The following is a 20,593-nucleotide window of genomic DNA, read 5'->3' on the forward strand; positions in this document are numbered from 1 at the left end:
AAAATGAATTCGTCCATGTCCACCTCTTCTAAGTCCTCATCGCTTTCTGTGATCTGAGCAGCAGCTAGAGCACAGGCCAGCTTTTTCCGCAGAAAGCAGCCCCTCCATGCAGCCCACAGGGGCAACACACACAGCCATGAATCACATGCAAGCATAAATATTGTGTGTTATCCCATTAGGAAGATAAAACATGTTAACCTCTGTTTAATTGCCCCACGGTCTGCAGTTTGAACTTTCGGTGACTTTGGCTTTATAAGACAATTGTAACACCGGGATGCCTTTAAATCTGCGTATTCCCCGTGGGGAAAAAAAGACTTAACAGATCAGAACCCTTGCGCTCCCACTCCAGCGACACGTTGGAATCTGATTAATCATTTTTTTTCTTTCGGTTCGAGTCCTTGGAGACTCATTAAACACATAGAGAGAGAGAAAATATCCCTTAGAAGTTACATGTAAAAGAAATAGCCTGTTTTCAAAAGCACTAACGTTACCTGCCGACTAAAAACAAGCCCTTGGCAGTAATAGGTGTAATGAAGATGATTTAATTTTATTCAAGTTATTTATTGCATTCATAAAAGGAGGCATGGAAAACACATTTTCTGAGATATATCAAACAATCCTTGATCAAAACCAAAGTGAACAGAGGATTTGTTTTTTGTGAAAGGAGCAAAAAAATGAGTCTCACCTGAATAACAACAGCAGCACATTCTCTCTCAGGCCCCCCAATGCAGGTATCTTCCACCTTATGAAGATGTGATTTTGTGTTAGTTTTTTTAATTAAGCCTGGGAGGCCCTGACGTCTCTGCAATACGCATCTCCTCCGCCAACATCGCTGGATCGCCACAGCTGCCGCGCTGAGTGATAGCAGAGAAGACAATTTTATCTGATGACTCACCAAAGTCATGAGAGACTAAATGAATGTCACTGAACTCATGCCTTGGATGATTCATCAGCGTTAAAACATCTGGAGAGAGACCCAGCAGGGGTGTAATGTCCACTGAATGATTTAGAGATGAGCTTTATTTTGATTACCTTTAGCTAAAATTAAATGTACCTTCAAATCATGGGAGATGTTCACTACATACAGAAATTAAATGTAAAAGTAAAAATATTTTGTGTGTGTCATACACTTTAAGATTCAGGGCCTGAACAGGTTCCTTCTCACTTTGTGTCTGCATGCAGTCAGCAGATCGTAGCTCAAGGTCAGCGTGAGAAAATTGAGTCTTTTTGTGTTTCTGCCAATCTCGTATCCCAGAGACACATCTCAAGTCTTTGTTCTTGTGATAAAGATGTTTCAGAATAAGTACAAGAACTACTGTTAGCAGCTGCTGCCAGTGTAGAATCCTCTGTAAAACAGCTGTCGATATATTCATGGGCATAACACTGGTCCACTGCCATTCTGAGCAGGTCTGCTTGTTGGACAATTGCAAGAAGCTGGGCGTCATGTTGTGAGGGTGCAGAACTGTGCGAATAAATGCAGGCAAAAAGCACAACATTTCAGATATTAGGAGCCAGAGCCTTTCACGTAGAAAGCATTTTTGCATTCCACTTCACTGCTTATAAACTTTCTATATAAACATGTGCTGGACAGACATGTTTGGCCATAGTTCTTGCGACTTGTGTCTTTTGCAGCGTGACGTGACACTCCATTAAAAAAAGGTGCCGTTCAAGTTAAAAGAACTTTAAGTTTTAAAAAAAAATTCTTTTTCATTCTGTGGCATTTTTTTAAATGTAAAATTGCAAGTTTGAAAGGCTCATTAGAATTTTGGTAATACCTTACCTTAAAGGCAGGGTAGGTAAAAAATGTATAAAAAACTTTTTTTCCAAATTTGTTTAAACATTATTTATATATCAATACATAATTAAAATGTAACTACTCTGAAAAAGAAAGTATAAAAATCGAGTGTTTGTAGACCTCTCACGATTTCCATTCACCCCACCCCCTCCCTTCTGGGCTTTATCGTCTCTACTACGGCTCGCTAAGTAATGTTATGTTAGCTATATTATGCAGCTATGTGTGCTAATGACACATGCTTAATGAAAAAATAAACAAAAAAATATGTATGATCAAAATACAAAAAGAAAGATTTACCTGTCCAGCAGAAATAAAGCCATCAAGGAGTCACTTTTCAGCCCCTTGAGTTCCCTCAGTTCTCGCCATCGCTGGAAAGCCACGCCGATATTAACTCGCGTTTTATTTCTTTGTTTATCCAAAGACTTTTTGTTCATTGCCTTTTCTTGTACTGTTACTGTCTTCCTTTTTTTTGCCTGGTTTGCCTTCACTAACTGCGTAGGCCGGTACTGTGAATTTTGCTTGCTGTTTCTCTGCCATTGTTTTGGTATTCCTAGGATCCGTGCCTCTTGAATTCCTCAAATCAAACGTGTGTGCGCAAGTGGGCAGGTCATGTGTGGCAAAAGGGTGGTTGCCATGGTTGCGAGAGAGTGACAGTCGCCTAAGCCAATCCTATGTTTCGTCCCGAATGGAAATAATGAGCTGTGTTTAATACAGATTAAACGGTCTAGAGTCACTCGATTTTTATACTCTTTTTATCAGAGTACTTACATTTTAATTATGCATTGATATATATAGAAAGTTTAAACAAATTTGGAAGAAAGTTGTTTATATATTTTTTACCTACCCTGCCTTTAATGTCTCATTAGTTAACATTAGTTAATGCATTAATAACAATAAGCAATATATTTGTTACAGTATTTCTTAATCTTAACGTTAATTGATAAAAGTACTGTTCATTAGTAGTTCCATTAAATATAAAAAAAAGTTAATGATTTTAATAATGTATTAGTAAATGTTCAAATTAACATTTAGCATATGCTTGATGAATTATATTTCAAAGTTATATCATTTTACTAATGCAGTTAACTAATGTTAACAAATGGAACCTTATTGTAAAGTCTTATTGATGAGGATTAAAACTAGCCTTTACCACAGAAATCTGAAAATTTCTTGCAAGATGTGAAACTGGCTTATAATGAAGTTTTTCAAGAAGTCTCTACAAAGGTGTCTCAATCCCATTCTAATTATTCTATTAGCCGTGGCTGGTTCAGCCCTCCTGCCCGTGACCTTTGAGCCTGTCTTTGCTGTCAACATCAGAAACCAGCTCTGTCACTATAGAGTCCCTGCTATTCTAATCCTCTGACACGGTTAAAGGGGCATTTGCACCCCTCCAGCATACACTTTTTCCAGAATAGAGTCATAAAAAGAGCCTTGCACGAGTCAAATGCAATGTACATTTGTTCTGGAAAACAAAACTACTGTCGAAACATGTTGAAATTCAGTACAGGGACAAAGATGTATAACAAAATAGCTAATTTGATTACCTCATTAAAACAAATTAATGTCAAATTGCATATACAGTCATCAACGAACATTCCGAAAGCCAAACATTATTACAAGCTATAAAATTCAAGCCAAGGCAAATAAATACAATCCTAGACCTTACACAGTTTCCCTACTTACTGACATCTGAAATTACCTCAGAGAAAAACCGGGAAAGATTTTCTTTTTTTAGATATTTTCAAAAATGTATGCAGCTTTTGCAGTAACACAACATAATTTATGATTCAGTGGCATAAATTCAATTTTATTGCTGTGGTATTGGTTTACCATTGTATGGCGGTCAGACGGCAGTCTTCACCTTGCCAAAGCTGGGGACTGACACTGGGTCAGGTCAGATGTTAAACGGCTACAGTGGTCCTGACGGGTGTGCAAAAGACCCTTTGTGCAAAATGTGCTGCGGAAGGATTAGGGGGTATCTGTAAAGTCCTCCAAGCCATAAGAGACCTCAGTTTGAACCACAGGACACACAGACTTCTGCCAATCATGTTTCATGAAACATGGCAAGTGTTCTGGTGTATTTGCTGGTGGTCTGCAGCAGCAACTGAGGGGTCTTTTGTATCGAAAGAAGTGGATATATAATTTTTTATATATATATATATATATATATATATATATATATATATATATATATATATATATATATATATATATATATATATATATTCAGCATGAACAGGCTCAAAGAACTAATTATACATTTCTACATACCACAAAATGAGAAAATAATTAAACTCTCAGTTTAAAATTTCTCTGCCATACCACATATAAAAGATAAGTAATTTTATACATAAACAAATGTATTATAATAATAAATAATTACAATTATTCATTATTAAATATTTATATTTTTAAGGCCTGGATTTTCAGATTCTCTGTAAAGATCCTCTCCTTAAATTATGATTTGTTTTTAATTTACCTACTATTAAAGTGATTAATAATGATTAAACTATAAACTAAATATTACATGCATTTTACATAATATACTACATGATTTACATTTTCAGGAATTGGGTCTTTATTAATACTTTTGAAAATACTTAAAAAAAAAATCTGAAACTGCTAGTCTACCTGATCTCCATCTTTTGCTGCTGGAGAAGTGAATCTCGTAGCTCTTGCTGTGCTTGACAGAGGGCCTGGAAACTCCACTGCTGTTCTGGACATTTATGGGGCACTGCAGCAGCAGCAATCTGCTCATTTTTCAACTTAATCAAGCCAGGCACTGTCTCCAAAAGCAAGGACCTGAGGGAAAACAGGCATTTACGAGATTTACCTGATGAAAATGTAAGGTGAAATGACCACACATTGTGCTCAAAGCTCTTTGAAATTATTGCTTTAATTGTTAGTGACTGTTTTATTTTATAAAGTAAAAAAAAAAAGCTATAACAAAGTTTTAAAGCAAAGGTATATAAAAGCAAAAAAGGGATTTAATTTTTTTTTTGGTTTATTTATAAAAAAGATTCTAGATTAAATATAAAGACACAAAAATAATAATAATTATACTTTAAATAACTTCTTTTGCAAAACAATTAGCTGTTCAGAATAATATGTAAGGTCCATTGCAAAGTAACGGGTAAACTTTAGTTCCAGCCCCTCCCTCTCTCTGTCTCCATGGGCTATCTATTGGAGAATGTTTACACTGAGCAGATGAAATCACTTAGGAAACGGGGAGAAGACATTTAATGAGTTTGACATTCTGGACCCAGGAGAATCAACAGAGCGCCTGTGCATTGACTAAGAGGTTTAGTCGGAGCCTGCCTTTCTCAATGATGACACTCGGCTTGGATTAGAAGTGAAAAAGGGTTTGCTGGCCTCATTTCAGAGATGTGACAACCACTCAAGTGAGCCTGTGTTGTTGTTGTTGTTTTTTTTTTTTGGATCTGTGTATTAATTTGCAAAAGCGTATGAGAAAACACAGGTGTAGCCTAGTCTTTGCTGAACCCTGCTGAGAGAAGTACAACTGAAGAACCAATGAGTGTTAATGACTGTTATATTCAGTAACAATTAAATTGCTCAATATTTATTGGTCACTAATTTGAATATTTTTTTTATCATCTATTATTATTTTTACATACATTTTAGCTTTTTTATCTCTTTGTATTTATTATCATAATGAATACTGTTACGCGTGTAAAATATTTAGAAAAATATAAAAACTTTTTACAAAATTGTCTTTGTTATTGTTTACTTTAAACTGTTAAAAAATAGTTTTTCAGTTGTGGTATATTAATACTCAGTTAATTGTAAAAGATACACTTGATGGGAAATATAATGAAGTGTTGGGAAATTCTATCCAAGCTGATATTTACATAAAAGAGGATCAAAGAGGTCATTTCTAAAAGCCAAAACTGGAGGCATGGTCATGTGACACACTTTTGCCCATGTTGTGTCCGGCAGCCAGGCTCCTATTGCTACAAAAAAAAAGAACTGACTCCATTCATTACTCATGAAAACTTCCCTGTAAACAAAAGAAACTTACAGAAGTTTGATTAATCTAGCTAAAGTCTCCTCTCCCAGACTCTGAACACTCGTGCGCTGTGTACTTCTCTGAAATATCCTTCGGTTCTTTAATTTAGGCTGTGTTATCACTGGACGGGGATGAAAGGACCAGAGGAGAGTGAGAAAAACACTGGGTCTAATTCCGTTGTTGGCATTGAGGGTTAGACAAAGTTCAGCGGAATTCTGAGCCAGACTCGAGTGAACTTCCTATCCGTCATTACAGAATAAAACAGATGTACAGACAGAGATATATTTTACCTCAAATCTTCTTTTTGGAAGCCACATGCAAAATGTGGAAAATAAAGTTTAAAAAATAACTATTAAAATAAACAGCTAAAAATATCACACCACATTCAATTTTATAACAAGTCAATTTAGTAAGACATTTTTGTCAGAAAAACGAATGTGTTGCCAACATTAAACTTTTTAGGCCTTCTAAACTATAAACTCATGACAGTCAAGAAATCTCTTTGGTATGTATGATGTTATTTTTTCCCTTTTGGCTGAATGGACTGGATTGCTTCTTGAGAAATTAATTCCAACATGGTTTTGTATTTTCCTGATATTCCTATTCTTTTTCTCACACATGTTTTCTAGCACATAAGAACATACAAATTGCAAATGAAAAAAAAAAACACTTACATTTACATTACATTTATCTGACGCTTTTATCCAAAGCGACTTAAAATTGCTATATATGTCAGAGGTCGCACGCCTCTGGAGCAACTAGGGGTTAAGTGTCTTGCTCAGGGACACACTGGCGGTTCACAGTGGATTCGAACCCGGGTCTCCCACACCACAGGCATGCGTCTTATCCACTGCGCTAACACCACCCCCAGCACTTAACTGCTGACACTTTAGGAGCACATTTGCTTAAAAAATATTCCCCCACTGAGCAAATATTTTCAGAATTACGAGCACTTAAATCCACGTGTGTACAGATGTCACTGGGTAATCCAATAGGGGACACAGATACAATGGCCGGTGCAGTGATATGGGCCGGAAGCTCAGCGGTAAAAAGGAATGTTTATTCTACTTTAAACGCCTGGTGCACTTCCAGCCAATGTCCCCATTCACATTAGTTTCACATTCTTGGACAATTATGAAATGCTTAGTGACTTTTGCTGGAATGCACACATGACAGCTTCTGCCCAATCCAAAATAAAGCTCTCCATTATAAAAGGAGGAACCTAATTTCCTTTATATACTAATATTCACTCTCAACAACAAAAATACTCCAGAATTTAACTTCGTGCCAGTGAGAAACTGAAAAATGAACTTAACTGTCAATGTAAAAGGCCCTTAACTGGGTCCTTGGGTCACACCTACCTCCAGTTGCTTTCCAGCTGTAGTGGGTTACCAGTCAGGTTAAATTTTTCAAGGCTGGTGCATTTCTGAAGATTCAGACGCACGTTCTGCAAATCTAAAAGGGAGTCAGAACAGAGATACTTAGAGAAACTTTGCAATTTACTCTGCGATTGGTTATAATTCTAATGCTTTGGATGCAATCCAAACATTTCCCAAAAGCAACTTAGGTCGCAAGTTCCGTCGTTACCAATGGAGTTCAATGGAACCAAAGTCCCTTTGAGGCAAATCGTGTCACTCTGCGGCCATCTTTGAAACGACTCTCGGGCACGCAAGTGCAGATCCTATAACTTTGTAAGGAGAAACATTACATTCTCCCAAACTGTTCACTAAGCCTACGATTAAATTTTATATTTGAAATCACCATTTAAACTGACAACAACTGTGTCATAAATGTAGTTTATTTTGCTCAAATAACTTTAAAAAAGCTTATTTTTTCAGGCTAGATCAGCCAGTGTGCATGCGCAGTCCTAAGCGCACATCTCAGAATGCTGACTGTTTCTATAGCAACCAGGACGCTTCTAAGGGCAGCTGCAGTGATGCACTTATTTTACTGGTTAGCGATTGGCTCTTTCATTCAGAAGGCAGGGCTTCCTGCGATTGAGCAGCCATATTGAGAGTAGCATTTTCCCCCATTCAAAACTATACGACTGACCGTCTTGCATATACTATTGTCTTTGATGGAACTAATGCCCATAGTTATCTAAATGCTTTTGGGAAACGCACCCCTGGTCTTAATTGAAGATACTGAAATACTATGATTAAATATTTTGATATCACTATAGAATATGGAACACATATTCACTAATAATTAAGAGATTTCCCTTTATAAACAACTAATTTGCTGCTTATTAATAGTTAGGTAGTTGTTAAGTTTAGGTGGGGGGTAGGGTAGGATTAAGGAATCTAAAATATAGTCATGCAGAATAATAAGTACTAATAAATGGGCAGAATGCTAGTAATATGCATGATAATAAGCAGCTAGTTAACAGGGAGAACTGGACCTTAAAACAAAGTCTATGAAGTCTATCTTCATTGTAGTACTACGATGATAGCTCTTCAGCGCACAGCGCGAGCAGGTCAAACTACAATGCAGAATATTAATAACTATGACTGGGACTGTTATATACATACTATTAATGTATAATGAGAAGACCATTATACTAAAACGCTGTGAAATTTTAAAGTTTAGCTGCCGTTTTTCTGCACATTGTTTCGTGAAGAACACGTCCACAAAAGGAGTTGCTATTCAGATCCCCGCAGATATGTTTATGTGCATTCGGGCCCTTTTTGCAAATAGCCTTTGAGTCTTAATATTAACATTATGTTGTATAAATAACGAAGTGTATTCTATGTGAAATTATGAGTTGAATCCCATTGATTAAAAACTTGCTATCAAATGCATCAATCTACTGGTCATGTTCAGCGCGCGCAGCTCAAAACAGAAATGCAGAACATTAACTGCTAACGTTTTAGGCTAACGTTAGAATGAGAACACTATTTTAGAAAAAAACTAACAAAAAATGTGTTAATTGTTATGGTTTCGCCGAAGTTAAGTGTTAGCAATCTGTTCATCAAAACATACAACATTATTTACCCCATATATATCTGCTAGGTGTTCGTTACACATTTTCCCTGTGTGTTAACATCTTCTGAGGTCATCTGAAGTGTAATAATAGTTATGTGTAATGAAAAGAGAAAAAAATAATACATAACAACATATAAGTAATACAGGGGAGTAAATTATTTTTTTTATTTTTGGGTGAACTATCCCTTTAAGGATGAATGATATGAGATATGGAGATATGAGAACAGAAGTCTTCTTTTAAAGAACTGTTTGTTTGTCACAATGATTATCCAGCCATATTCAAGAATAAAGACCCTTTCAAGCAGCCGAAAACAAAGAAGCATGGTCAAGTTGACCCACCCTACTTCATAAGCTCACCTGACAGACAGTTGTGACTGGCATCCTCAGAGAAACCAGGTCCAAGAGTGGAATTAATTGAGTTACACTAATGGGGAAAGTGAACCCTCATTTGAAACAATAAAATATCTTAGCACTGAATAATTGTAGGTTTTTATATTACATTTTACTTAAGAACATACTGTATTTAAACAAAGTCTTAAGACTTCTACCCTTTAGTACAATTTAACTGTAAGGCAGTGTTAAGTTCAGAAAACGAATAGGAAGAGACTCAAAACACTGTGAGCTGCTAGCCTAGACAACACCTGCAGTACGATGCCCTAGGTAGGCAGCTCACTAGGTTCTGAGAGACAGCTATTCTCCATTGAGGACTACCTGTTATGGGACATAGAGAGGTTCTGGAGCAAAGGCAGCCAATAGGATTCCCGATCATCAACAGAGGATAGAAGATTGTCATCCAAGTACAGGTGCCTCAGAAAGAACTTGGTTCTGCAGGACAGGCCTGGAAATAAAAGCAACAACAATTCCTTCTTGACTAGATGATCACACAGGAAGTCATTCTTTCTGTTCCAACCATGAATGTCCCATGAGCTGAAATGGGTGGAAACTCATGGCTCATCATGAACATGACTAATATCTAAATGATAAGCACAACAGATAGTGATAATTCAATTAAAGTGATGGCAGCCCAGGATTGCAGTCTAACAGATGACGATTTTTTTTGTAATCATGTAATGAGCACAGTCAAGTTACACATTTTCTGGACACTGGGATAGGAAATATGTTCCTAAATAAATTTTAAAAAGTGGTGAAAAGTCTATAATTTCAGTCGGGCTAATTAGAATAAGAACATAAACCGTTCTCAAATACTAAAGTAATGGAAAATTGTGATTATTGAGTGATATTGAGATTCCTGCTGAAGACATGATAAATCATGATCTCATCTTTCAACTTGTTGTTAAGCAGAGCACAATTCTCCAAACCCTCAACATGGCTTAGATGGTTGTACGAACAGTCCAGATGGAGAAGGGTATAAATTTCGTTCAAACCTCCTGTGCTGAGCAGCTGGTTATGGCCCAATGATAATCGCAGAAGCATTTTCAGGGGTCCTAAACCACCTAAGAAAGCAAAGATATATAATTTAGTCAATGCTGGTGTAGATGGAGTGAATGAGGATAATTCTAGGCCATGGTGACAATATCTAATACCAGCCAAAGGATAATCTAATATAAAAAGGCAGCACTGGCAGGACATCATCTTACACTGACAGCAAATACCTTTAAACTGCATTTATCCTTTTCTTTATTATACATTTATTCATATTTATTCAACATCAGACATATTTTAAGAGCAGAGTGAGGGCAAAAGGCCATTCGAAGACACCAAACTGGAACAATGGTTCCCTCTTCTGGATAATGACAATGTTGAGCATTAGATACTAATTCTGTCACACGTGAGATCCAGATATCTTCAACTGACCAACTATCAGCATCTCTTTCTTGAGTGTTTCCAATGCAAAATACATAAAAGTTAATGAACACTTCTAGTGAAGATACTCACTTATGTGAGAGATGTTGTTGTGTGAGAGCTGAAGAATTTGCAGGTTTTCAGCTCCATCAAGACCAGGAATGTTCATTAGTTGGTTCCTGCCCAGAAGGAGAACCTGAAGGTTGGCCAGACCTCTACAATCCACAAATTATTTATATTTTAAATAAATACTGCTCTTTAAACCTTCTATTTATCAAAGAATCCTGAAAAAATTGGAGCAATAAGTAAACATTTTTTCTCAAGCACAAAATCAGTGTATAAGAAGGATTTCTGAAGAATCATGTGACACAGAAGACTGGAATAATGGCTTCTATAAAAATTAAACTTTCCCCTAACAGTTATTTCATTTGTAATAATATAAGTGTAATAATTTTACAATATTTTAATCAAAAACAGTAAATGCAACCTTGGTGAGTATAAAAGATTATATCATGCATAATGGATCATTTGACAAGGAAGTTTGAAAATAATGCAGACTGCACTGGATAGTTTGTTTCTTATTTGTACATCAATAAATTTGATCTAAGCACATTGGTTAGATACATCCAAAGAAGTGAGGCCGCAGCGTCTTAGGGTCAAAGCCTGCAGTTTGTTACACTCGGACAGTGTGGACAGGCATATCCTGGTAGGTCTTCCAGCATCACTGTCATAACCTGATTTTTTACAAGACAATTACAATAAAGCCAGCATTAACATGTCATAGACATAAAATGGGCTTTCAAGTTTAATTTCTACCTGTTTGAAAGAGCTCCAATCTACTGTTTTGGGAATAGTGTCACAGAAAGAGGGGGTAAGCTGAGTATGCCTCTTTTTTTGAACTGGATGATTTTTGGCTTTGTGGTTTATGGTCCTCAAGCTCAACAGCTGTAGTATTATGAAGCCACCTTGTGTCCATCTCTGGTGCTGCATCTCTCCATCTTCTCCCTCTGAGCGCCCTCTTCTTCCTCAGTCCTGTTTCTCTTCTGTTCTCTCTCCTTCTTCAACTTCTCCCATTCCTTCTTCTCTTCCTCTTTCTTTTTCCTACGCTCTGCTTTGCTCCTAATGTTCCTCTGAGAGCAGCTTGAATCTTTGTTGCTGCTATGCAATGAAGTTTCTGGATTCTCATTCTCTCCTCCTCCTGAACCTTCTCAAAAGCCTGTTTTTCCTCCTCCATCTGCTCCTCGAGTTTCCTTTTTAACATTTGAAATTAACCAAAAAACATTGACTGAAACACTTACCTCAGTAGATATTTGTGAGGCGGTATATAGTATAAGGTTATAGGAGAATAAGGTTCAAATCAAATCACGTTTTTTAATATAATAATTTTACTTGCATACACATTATTTACACAAATATACACATTGGGGGAAAAAATGGTGTAGAATTTACTTTACTGGTGTAGGGTAACAAATTTCACTCTGCTAGTAAACTAATTACTGACTCAAGATTGAAATAGTATTTTTTATCAAACTGTTCTCCAATAAATTTTGTTTTATTTTAAACTTTGAAAAAAGATTCCTCACATTATACATTCAACAAATTATATAATTTTTATATGTTCTATTTTTTTTACGTAATACACCAACTCATATAGCATATGTTCATATATTTACACATTTATTTTATAAAGTTTTTTTTTTGTCCTTATTTTTGTATACTTGCACATCCTCAATAATATCCTCTTCTCCTCCTCTCTTCTTCTTAATAATAATAATAATTCATTACATTTATATAGCGCTTTTCTAGGCACTCAAAGCGCTTTACATAGACAGGGGGTATCTCCTCATCCACCACTAGTGTGCAGCATCCACCTGGATGATGCGACGGCAGCCATAGTGCGCCAGAACGCCCACCACACACCAGCTTACTGGTGGAGAGGAGACAGAGTGATGAAGCCAATCATTGTTAGAAGGATTGTTAGGAGGCCATGATGGTCAGAGGCCAATGGGCGAATTTAGCCAGGATGCCGAGGTCAAACCTCTACTCTTTTCGAAAAACATCCTGGGATTTTTACTGACCACAGAGAGTCAGGACCTCGGTTTAACGTCTCATCCGAAGGACGGTGCTTGTTGACAGTATAGTGTCCCCATCACTACACTGGGGCGCTAGGACCCACACAGACCACAGGGTGAGCACCCCCTGCTGGCCTCACTAGCACCTCTTCCAGCAGCAACCTAGTTTTCTCAGGAGGTCTCCCATCCAGGTACTGACCAGGCTCAGCCCTGCTTAGCTTCAGTGGGAAACCGGTCTTGGGCTCCAGGGTGATATGGCTGCTGGCTTCTTCACTTTCTGAGTTCAAAAACAGCTCTCTTTCTACCTCCCGTGCTGCTAATTTCTGCTCCTCTTCCCTTCTTGGTCTTTTCGCTGATTCTCTCCACTCAAGACTAATTTGCAGTTCACTTTCAGTCCAAACATCTAAAAACAGAGTAAAGGTATAATTATGTTAATATAAAGAGGCTAATTAGCAATTAATTCAAAACCATTGTAAAATTGGTTCTTATATTTTTTGTATATTTAATGGCAGCATAATCTATGTTTTTACTAGTTTTAATAAACTTTAAAATACAGGCCCATCTAACCACATAATTGCAGAAAATATACCTTCCATGCCATCCATATTCGGAATCTCCCACTGGGCATTCTGTGGCACAATCACAGATCAGTGGGCACAATGTCTTTTAGGTGTTCAACTTGTTCCACTAATTCAGAGATAACCTGACAAAAAAAATAATTTTTATAATCATTCACTAACAAAATGGGATCTATGCAATTTATAATCTGAGGAGTATGCTGCATGTCTGAGGGTAAATATTGGTAATTTACAGCCTTTAATTTAGGGCAGAATTTAAAACCTAAATTCATATTGACTGAACTGTTATTAATTAAAGGTTAAAATTTTTAAAGTTAAAAAGGTTAAAATAATAAAAGGACAAAACACAGATACTTCTTTCCTCTGTTATGACTCAGATGGTATAACGATCCCATTTCCATTTAACCACAAACAAATAGCCATGCCTTATGACTCACTTGCTCTTTCCACTTTATGGGGTCGTCTATGAAATTTGAAGCTGGCTCATTTGTAGGATTATCATTTGTGATGAAGGTGAGACAGGTTCTGGCTTGAGAAGTCTATAAGTAAACATAACGGAAGAAAATATACAATGCCTCCAATAAACAATTTAGATCATTTTAATTAAGACTTTCAATCAGTTTAATTTTTTTAATGTCTTCTTACCCTTCTCTTCAACATGTTCAAAGATTAAATGTTCAAAGGCATTCTCTTGCTTTCTTGAAGCTTCAGCATATGTGAATACAGAGTCAGGCAACTCATCTTCTTCTTCATGCAGCTGTTCTGAAAACAGAAGTGATTGTTAATGCTATACTGACAAGTACGTTAAGTAAACATTCATATTTTTGGATGGACTACTTGAATTATCAGTTTTATTACATTTACATTTACATTTACATTTACATTTACATTTACATTTATTCATTTAGCAGACACTTTTATCCAAAGCGACTTACAGATGAGGACAGTGGAAGCAATCAAAAACAACAAAAAGAGCAATGATATATAATTGCTATAACAAGTCTCAGTTAGGTTAACACAGTACACCTAGCATGGGATTTTAAATAATATAATATAAAGAAAACAGATAGAATAAAAAAGAATAGAGCAAGCTAGTGTTAGAGGTCTTTACACATACACACACACACACATACAATTGCATAATTAATGAAAAGAAAATGGAATATAAAAAGATTAGAAAGGTAGTTAGATTTTTTTAAAGAATAGAATTAGAATAGTGAGTGTTAAAGTTAGAGGGTCAAATAAAGATGGAAGAGATGTGTTTTAAGCTGATTCTTGAAGATGGCTAAGGACTCAGCTGTCCGGATAGAGTTGGGGAGGTCATTCCACCAGGAGGGAACATTTAATTTAAAAGTCTGTAAAAGTGACTTTGTGCTTCTTTGGGATGGCACAATCAAGCGACGTTCACTTGCAGAACGCAAGCTTCTAGAGGACACATAAGTCTGAAGTAACAAATTTAGGTAAATGGGTGCAGAGCCAGTGGTAGTTTTGTAGGCAAACATCAATGCCTTGAATTTTATACGAGCAGCTATTGGAAGCCAGTGCAAATTGATAAACAGAGGTGTGACATGTATTCTTTTTGGCTCATTAAAAATTAATATTGCTGCCGCGTTCTGAATTAATTGTAAAGGTTTGATCGAATTGGCTGGAAGACCTGCCAAGAGGGCATTGCAATAGTCTAGCCTGGACAGAACAAGAGCTTGAACAAGGAGTTGTGCAGCATGTTCCGAAAGAAAGGGCTTGATCTTCTTGATGTTGAATAAAGCAAATCTGCAGGATCGGACAGTTTTAGCAATGTGGTCTGAGAAAGTCAGCTGATCATCAATCATAACTCCAAGGCTTCTAGCTGTTTTTGAAAGAGTTATGGTTGATGTGCCTAACTTGATGGTGAAATTGTGATGAAACGATGGGTTTGCTGGAATCACAAGCAGTTCTGTCTTGGCAAGGTTGAGTTGAAGGTGATGGTCCATCATCCAGAAAGAAATGTCTGTTAGACAACCTGAGATGTGAATAGCTACCGTCGGATCATCAGGATGGAATAAGGTAGAGTTGAGTGTCATCAGCATAGCAGTGGTATGAAAAGCCAAGTTTCTGAATGACACAACCTAATGATGCCATGTAGACAGAGAAGAGAAGTGGTCCAAGAACTGAGCCCTGAGGCACCCCAGTAGTTAGATGTTGTGACTTGGACATCTCACCTCTCCAAGATACTTTGAAGGACCTATCTGATAGGTAAGACTCAAACCATTGAAGTGTGGTTCCTGAGATGCCTTTTGCCAGTAGGGTTGATAGGAGGATCTGGTGGTTAACCGTGTCAAAAGCAGCGGACAGATCAAGCAGGATAAGTCCTGAAGATTTGGATTCCGCTCTTGCCAGTCTTAGAGCTTCAACAACTGAGAGCAAGGCAGTCTCAGTTGAATGTCCACTTCTGAAGCCAGATTGGTTGCTGTCAAGGAGGTTGTTGTGTGTGAGAAATGTAGAGACTTGGTTGAACACAGCTCGTTCAAGTGTTTTTGCAATGAAAGGAAGAAGGGAAACTGGTCTGTAGTTCTCTAAAAGAGATGGATTGAGGTTGGGTTTTTTAAGTAGTGGAGTTATACGTGCCTGTCTAAATGATGAGGGAAAAACACCAGTGTGGAGGGATGTGTTGATGATGTGAGTGAGTGCAGGTACAACTGCAGGAGAAATGGCTTGAAGGAGATGAGATGGAATAGGATCAAGCGGGCAAGTTGTAGGGTGATTAGAAAGGATGAGTTTTGAGACTTCTGCCTCAGAGAGTGAAGAAAAGGATGTAAATGAGTGTAAATTTGCTGGTGATATGAGCTTGACTGATTGTGGTGTGGAAAATTGTGCACTAATGTGTTTAATTTTATTAATGAAAAACGTGTCTAAGTCGTCAGCTATTAGAGCTGAAGCAGGAGGGGGAGGAGGAGGACAAAGAAGTGAGGAAAATGTTTTAAAAAGCATGCGTGAGTTAGACGAATTGTAAATTTTGTTATGGTAGTATGTCATTTTAGCAGTGGAGACATTAGCAGAGAAAGAAAATAGGAGTGACTGATACATATTAAGGTCAGTAGTATTTCTGGATTTGCGCCACACCCTTTTGTCAGCTCTAAGCTTAGAACTGTGTTCGCGTAGAACATTAGATAACCAAGGGGCAGAAGGGGTGTTACGGGCTGGCCTGGAAGATAAGGGGCAAACAGTGTCTAAACAAGATGTAAGAGTGGAGCAGAAAGTATCAGTAGCACTGTTAGCATCCAAAGATGCAAAAAGTTTAGGGGAAGGAAGTGAAGATGAGACCATTGCAGATAGCCGGGAGGGTGAAAGTGTGCATAGGTTACGTCGAAAGATGACATGTGGAGGGGTAAGTGAAGTGTCAGGGACCATGTTGAGGTTAAGAGTGAGGAGGAAGTGATCTGACGTGTGCAGTGGAGTAACCAGAACATGATCAGTAGAGCAGTGTCGTGTATAAATAAGGTCCAGTTGGTTGCCTGATTTGTGAGTAGCAGTAGATGACACGCGGTTGAGATCAAAAGAGGCAAGCAGAGTGTGGAAATCAGCATACAGAGGTTTATCTATAGATAGATGGATGTTGAAATCTCCAAGCATAACTAGGGGAGTACGTCCTCAGAAAAGGTTGAGAGCAACACATCTAATTCATCCAAAAAGTTACCCAGTGGTCCTGGGGGTCGATAGACAACTACAAAATGTATTTTAAAGGGTAGGTAACAGTAACTGAATGAGATTCAAAGGAGCTTTTGATACCCAAAGATGGTAAAGGATTAAATTTCCAATCATTAGAGATGAGCAGACCAGTACCTCCACCTCTTCCAGTCAAACGGGGGGAGTGGGAAAATGAGAAATTATTGGAGAGTGCTGCAGGTGTTGCAGTGTCCTCTGGTTTGATCCAGGTCTCTGTTAGGGCCATGAGATTAAGCTTTGAATGACTAATACTAGAAGTAATGAAATCGGCTTTGTTTACAGCAGACTGGCAATTCCAGAGACCAATAGAAAAAGAAAGTAACGTTAGTGTATTAGCAGATATAGGCAAAGTGTGCAGGTTGTTAAGATTGCGCTGTCTACATTGTGTGATGTGTGGTTTATGTCATTATAATGTCATAAAAGTGGAATAGATATAATATTCAGTTTAAATAATGTTGCAATACTTTTCTTCACTAGTAACGTTACACGTGAATCCAAGGAATTCAAGAAAACTTTGATTTTACTAACTGTACAAACAAAGCTTTTTATAATAATGTGGGCTGTTGAAAAGTAGGCTGAACTGTAAAAAAAAAAGTAGATGCGAAATTAATACCTAATAAATATAAAAACCACTTACATCGTCTGACTCGGAATCATTTTCAGAAGGATGTAACTTTAGGTTTCATTTCATCAGCTTTTTGTGCGCTAATCTACAGTAGAGGCGAAAATTTGCCAATGAACCAAACTATATCAACGTCATAGCAACGGTATAAAAATACTAATAATTAATACAGAAAAGCGTGTCACAAGTATTTAACAGACACTCCGTCTTTCTGACTCTGCCTTTATTTGACGCAAAGCACCTGTTTCTCTGTTTACCTCATGTTTGTACATTCTCGTGCCCCGTAGTTGCTATGGAAACAAAGTGTACAGAGAGGCGTGAGGGACAAACTTCCCGAAGAAACCTTGTGCTGTGCCATATTTGAATAATAATAATAAATAATAATAATACTAATAATACTACTACTACTACTACTAATAATAATAATAATGTTAAATACAGATTTTAACAACTGTTTTTACTGAACCACATTTGTTTGAGTTATTAACTGGGCAGTTATTTCCAGCAAACATTATTTTTATATCAAGTCAAGTCTGCTTTATTGCCAATTCTTCCACATGTACAGTACATACACATAGAGAATTGAAATTGCGTTACTCTCAGACCCTTGGTACAAACAGATAACACTAAAAGTAGAACATTAAAAAGTAAAAAAAAGTACAAATAGAGTATATTTGTCTCCCCCTAGTGGCAACATAATTAAAAGCATAGTGGCGTGGCGCTTTAGTACACACAAATTGAAACAAGACCAGTCATTAAAATGAAAAATATTATTTTGTGGTTAACAACTATCAGGCACAAACTTATTTCAAAGGGAGGCTGAGATTAATCATTTGATGAACTAGCAGAATCATTTCTCATCTCTCTACAACAGAGTAAGTATTTTGTCATTTATTTCAGGACTAGAGTAATGTTGATGTTTTGTAGTTTAATTGCTAAGGTCTACTGAGTATGACCAGCTTCTCACTGCAATAAGTCGTAACAAATTGTGTTTTTATTTACATTATTCATTTGGTATGCAGTCTTTTTTTTATTCAAAGCATTCAACTACATATTTTATTCCCTGAATATGGGACCAATTTTGATTATCAGTTCCTCTGAGTGCCTGCTGGAGTCTGCTTTTGAAGTCAAATCAACTGTCCGTGTTTCATCAGATCCTGAAGAAGCATTCACCAAGTTCAATTGCTCAAAAAGGCCCCATCAGCAAGCCTTGTCCACTTCAATTAGCGAAGAGTGGCATCGACCCCTTTGTTAGTGGGCAAGGTGTCCGGAGCTTTTGTCTGAGAGCATGGAACCCAGACAGAGACTAGACAGTCAGTGGCTGCAGATTTACACTGCAGATTAGGGCAGTCAAAGCCTGCTCAGCTCTGAACAGAGCTCAAGTTTGGATAGTGTCCCTGTGTTTATACTGTGCAGGGTTTTCTGTTACTGGTCTGTTGCTCTTCAAACTGATTGTTTCCATTCATTCTTTCAGAGTGGGTGAGAGGGAGAGAAAGAACTTGTTGAATAAAAGGCAGCTTCGGATCTGGGCCGCTATCTGTGATCTGTGTGGATTCCTCCTATTATATTATAAACCACATAAAATTACTGGTGAAGAGTTAGCCATAGCATTATTGATTTCAACTATATATATATATATATATATATATATATATATATATATATATATATATATATATATATATATATATATATATATATGCAGTACAGACCAAAAGTTTGGACACACCTTCTCATTCAAAGAGTTTTGTTTATTTCATGACTATGAAAATTGTAGATTCACACTGAAGGCATCAAAACTATGAATTAACACATGTGGAATTATATATGGAATTATATACATAACAAAAAAGTTTGAAACAACTGAAAATATGTCATATTGTAGGTTCTTCAAAGTAGCCACCTTTTGCTTTGATTACTGCTTTGCACACTCTTGGCATTCTCTTGAGCTTCAAGAGGTAGTCACCTGAAATGGTTTACACTTCACAGGTGTGCCCTGTCAGGTTTAATAAGTGTGATTTCTTGCCTTATAAATGGGGTTGGGACCATCAGTTGTGTTGTGCAGAAGTCAGGTGGATACACAGCTGATAGTCCTACTGAATAGACTGTTAGAATTTGTATTATGGCAAGAAAAAAGCAGCTAAGTACAGGAAAACGAGTGGCCATCATTACTTTAAGAAATGAAGGTCAGTCAGTCCGAAAAATTGGGAAAACTTTGAAAGTGTCCCCAAGTGCAGTCACAAAAACCATCAAGCGCTACAAAGAAACTGGCTCACATGCGAACCGCCCCAGGAAAGGAATACCAAGAGTCACCTCTGCTGTAGAGGATAAGTTCATCCGAGTCACCAGTTTAGAAATCGCAGGTTAACAGCAGCTCAGATTAGAGACCAGGTCAATGGCACACGGAGTTCTAGCAGCAGACACATCTCTAGAACAACTGTTAAGAGGAGACTGTGTGAATCAGGCCTTCATGGTAGAATATCTGCTAGGAAACCACTGCTAAAGAAAGGCAACAAGCAGAAGAGACTTGTTTGGGCTGAAGAACACAAGGAATGGACATTAGACCAGTGGAAATCTGTGCTTTGGTCTGATGAGTCCAAATTTGAGATCTTTGGTTCCAACCACCGTGTCTTTGTGCGACGCAGAAAAGGTGAACGGATGGACTCTACATGCCTGGTTCCCACCGTGAAGCATGGAGGAGGAGGAGGAGGAGGAGGTGTGATGGTGTGGGGGTGCTTTGCTGGTGACACTGTTGGGGATTTATTCAAAATTGAAGGCATACTGAACCAGCATGGCTACCACAGCATCTTGCAGCGGCATGCTATTCCATCCGGTTTGCGTTTAGTTGGACCATTTATTTTTCAACAGGACAATGACCCCAAACACACCTCCAGGCTGTGTAAGGGCTATTTGACCAAGAAGGAGAGTGATTGGGTGCTGCACCAGATGACCTGGTCTCCACAGTCACCGGACCTGAACCCAATCGAGATGGTTTAGGGGTGAGCTGGA

At 37.5% G+C, this 20,593-nt stretch overlaps 1 protein-coding gene and 1 long non-coding RNA gene across 5 annotated transcripts; both read right to left on the reverse strand.

The window, feature by feature from the left end:
• Positions 1-715: 715 nt before the first annotated feature.
• On the reverse strand, positions 716-10,861 carry LOC132101588 (leucine-rich repeat and IQ domain-containing protein 1-like). Of its 2 annotated transcripts, XM_059506651.1 has the most exons (6): positions 10,704-10,861; positions 9,519-10,261; positions 7,184-7,277; positions 4,427-4,597; positions 1,166-1,462; positions 736-854 (listed from the first exon to the last, which is right to left on the reverse strand). In XM_059506651.1, exons 2-5 carry the CDS (start codon positions 9,598-9,600, stop codon positions 1,204-1,206), a joined length of 606 nt encoding a protein of 201 aa, XP_059362634.1. In that variant the 5' UTR covers positions 9,601-10,261; positions 10,704-10,861; the 3' UTR covers positions 736-854; positions 1,166-1,203. The 2 variants fall into 2 exon arrangements, with proteins under 2 accessions (XP_059362633.1, XP_059362634.1); XM_059506650.1 differs by having other exon boundaries at positions 716-1,462; positions 10,704-10,860.
• A 639-nt stretch (positions 10,862-11,500) lies between these two features.
• LOC132101589 (uncharacterized) lies at positions 11,501-17,853 on the reverse strand. Of its 3 annotated transcripts, none has more exons than XR_009423192.1 (4): positions 17,787-17,853; positions 13,906-14,017; positions 13,698-13,799; positions 11,501-11,826 (listed from the first exon to the last, which is right to left on the reverse strand). It is a non-coding gene; the product is annotated as an uncharacterized LOC132101589 (long non-coding RNA). The 3 variants fall into 3 exon arrangements; XR_009423191.1 differs by having other exon boundaries at positions 11,501-11,835; XR_009423190.1 differs by lacking the exon at positions 11,501-11,826 and having other exon boundaries at positions 13,694-13,799.
• Positions 17,854-20,593: the final 2,740 nt, after the last annotated feature.

Source organism: Carassius carassius, chromosome 23 (genome assembly GCF_963082965.1).
Source record: "Carassius carassius chromosome 23, fCarCar2.1, whole genome shotgun sequence".
Classification (NCBI taxonomy): Eukaryota; Metazoa; Chordata; class Actinopteri; order Cypriniformes; family Cyprinidae; genus Carassius; species Carassius carassius.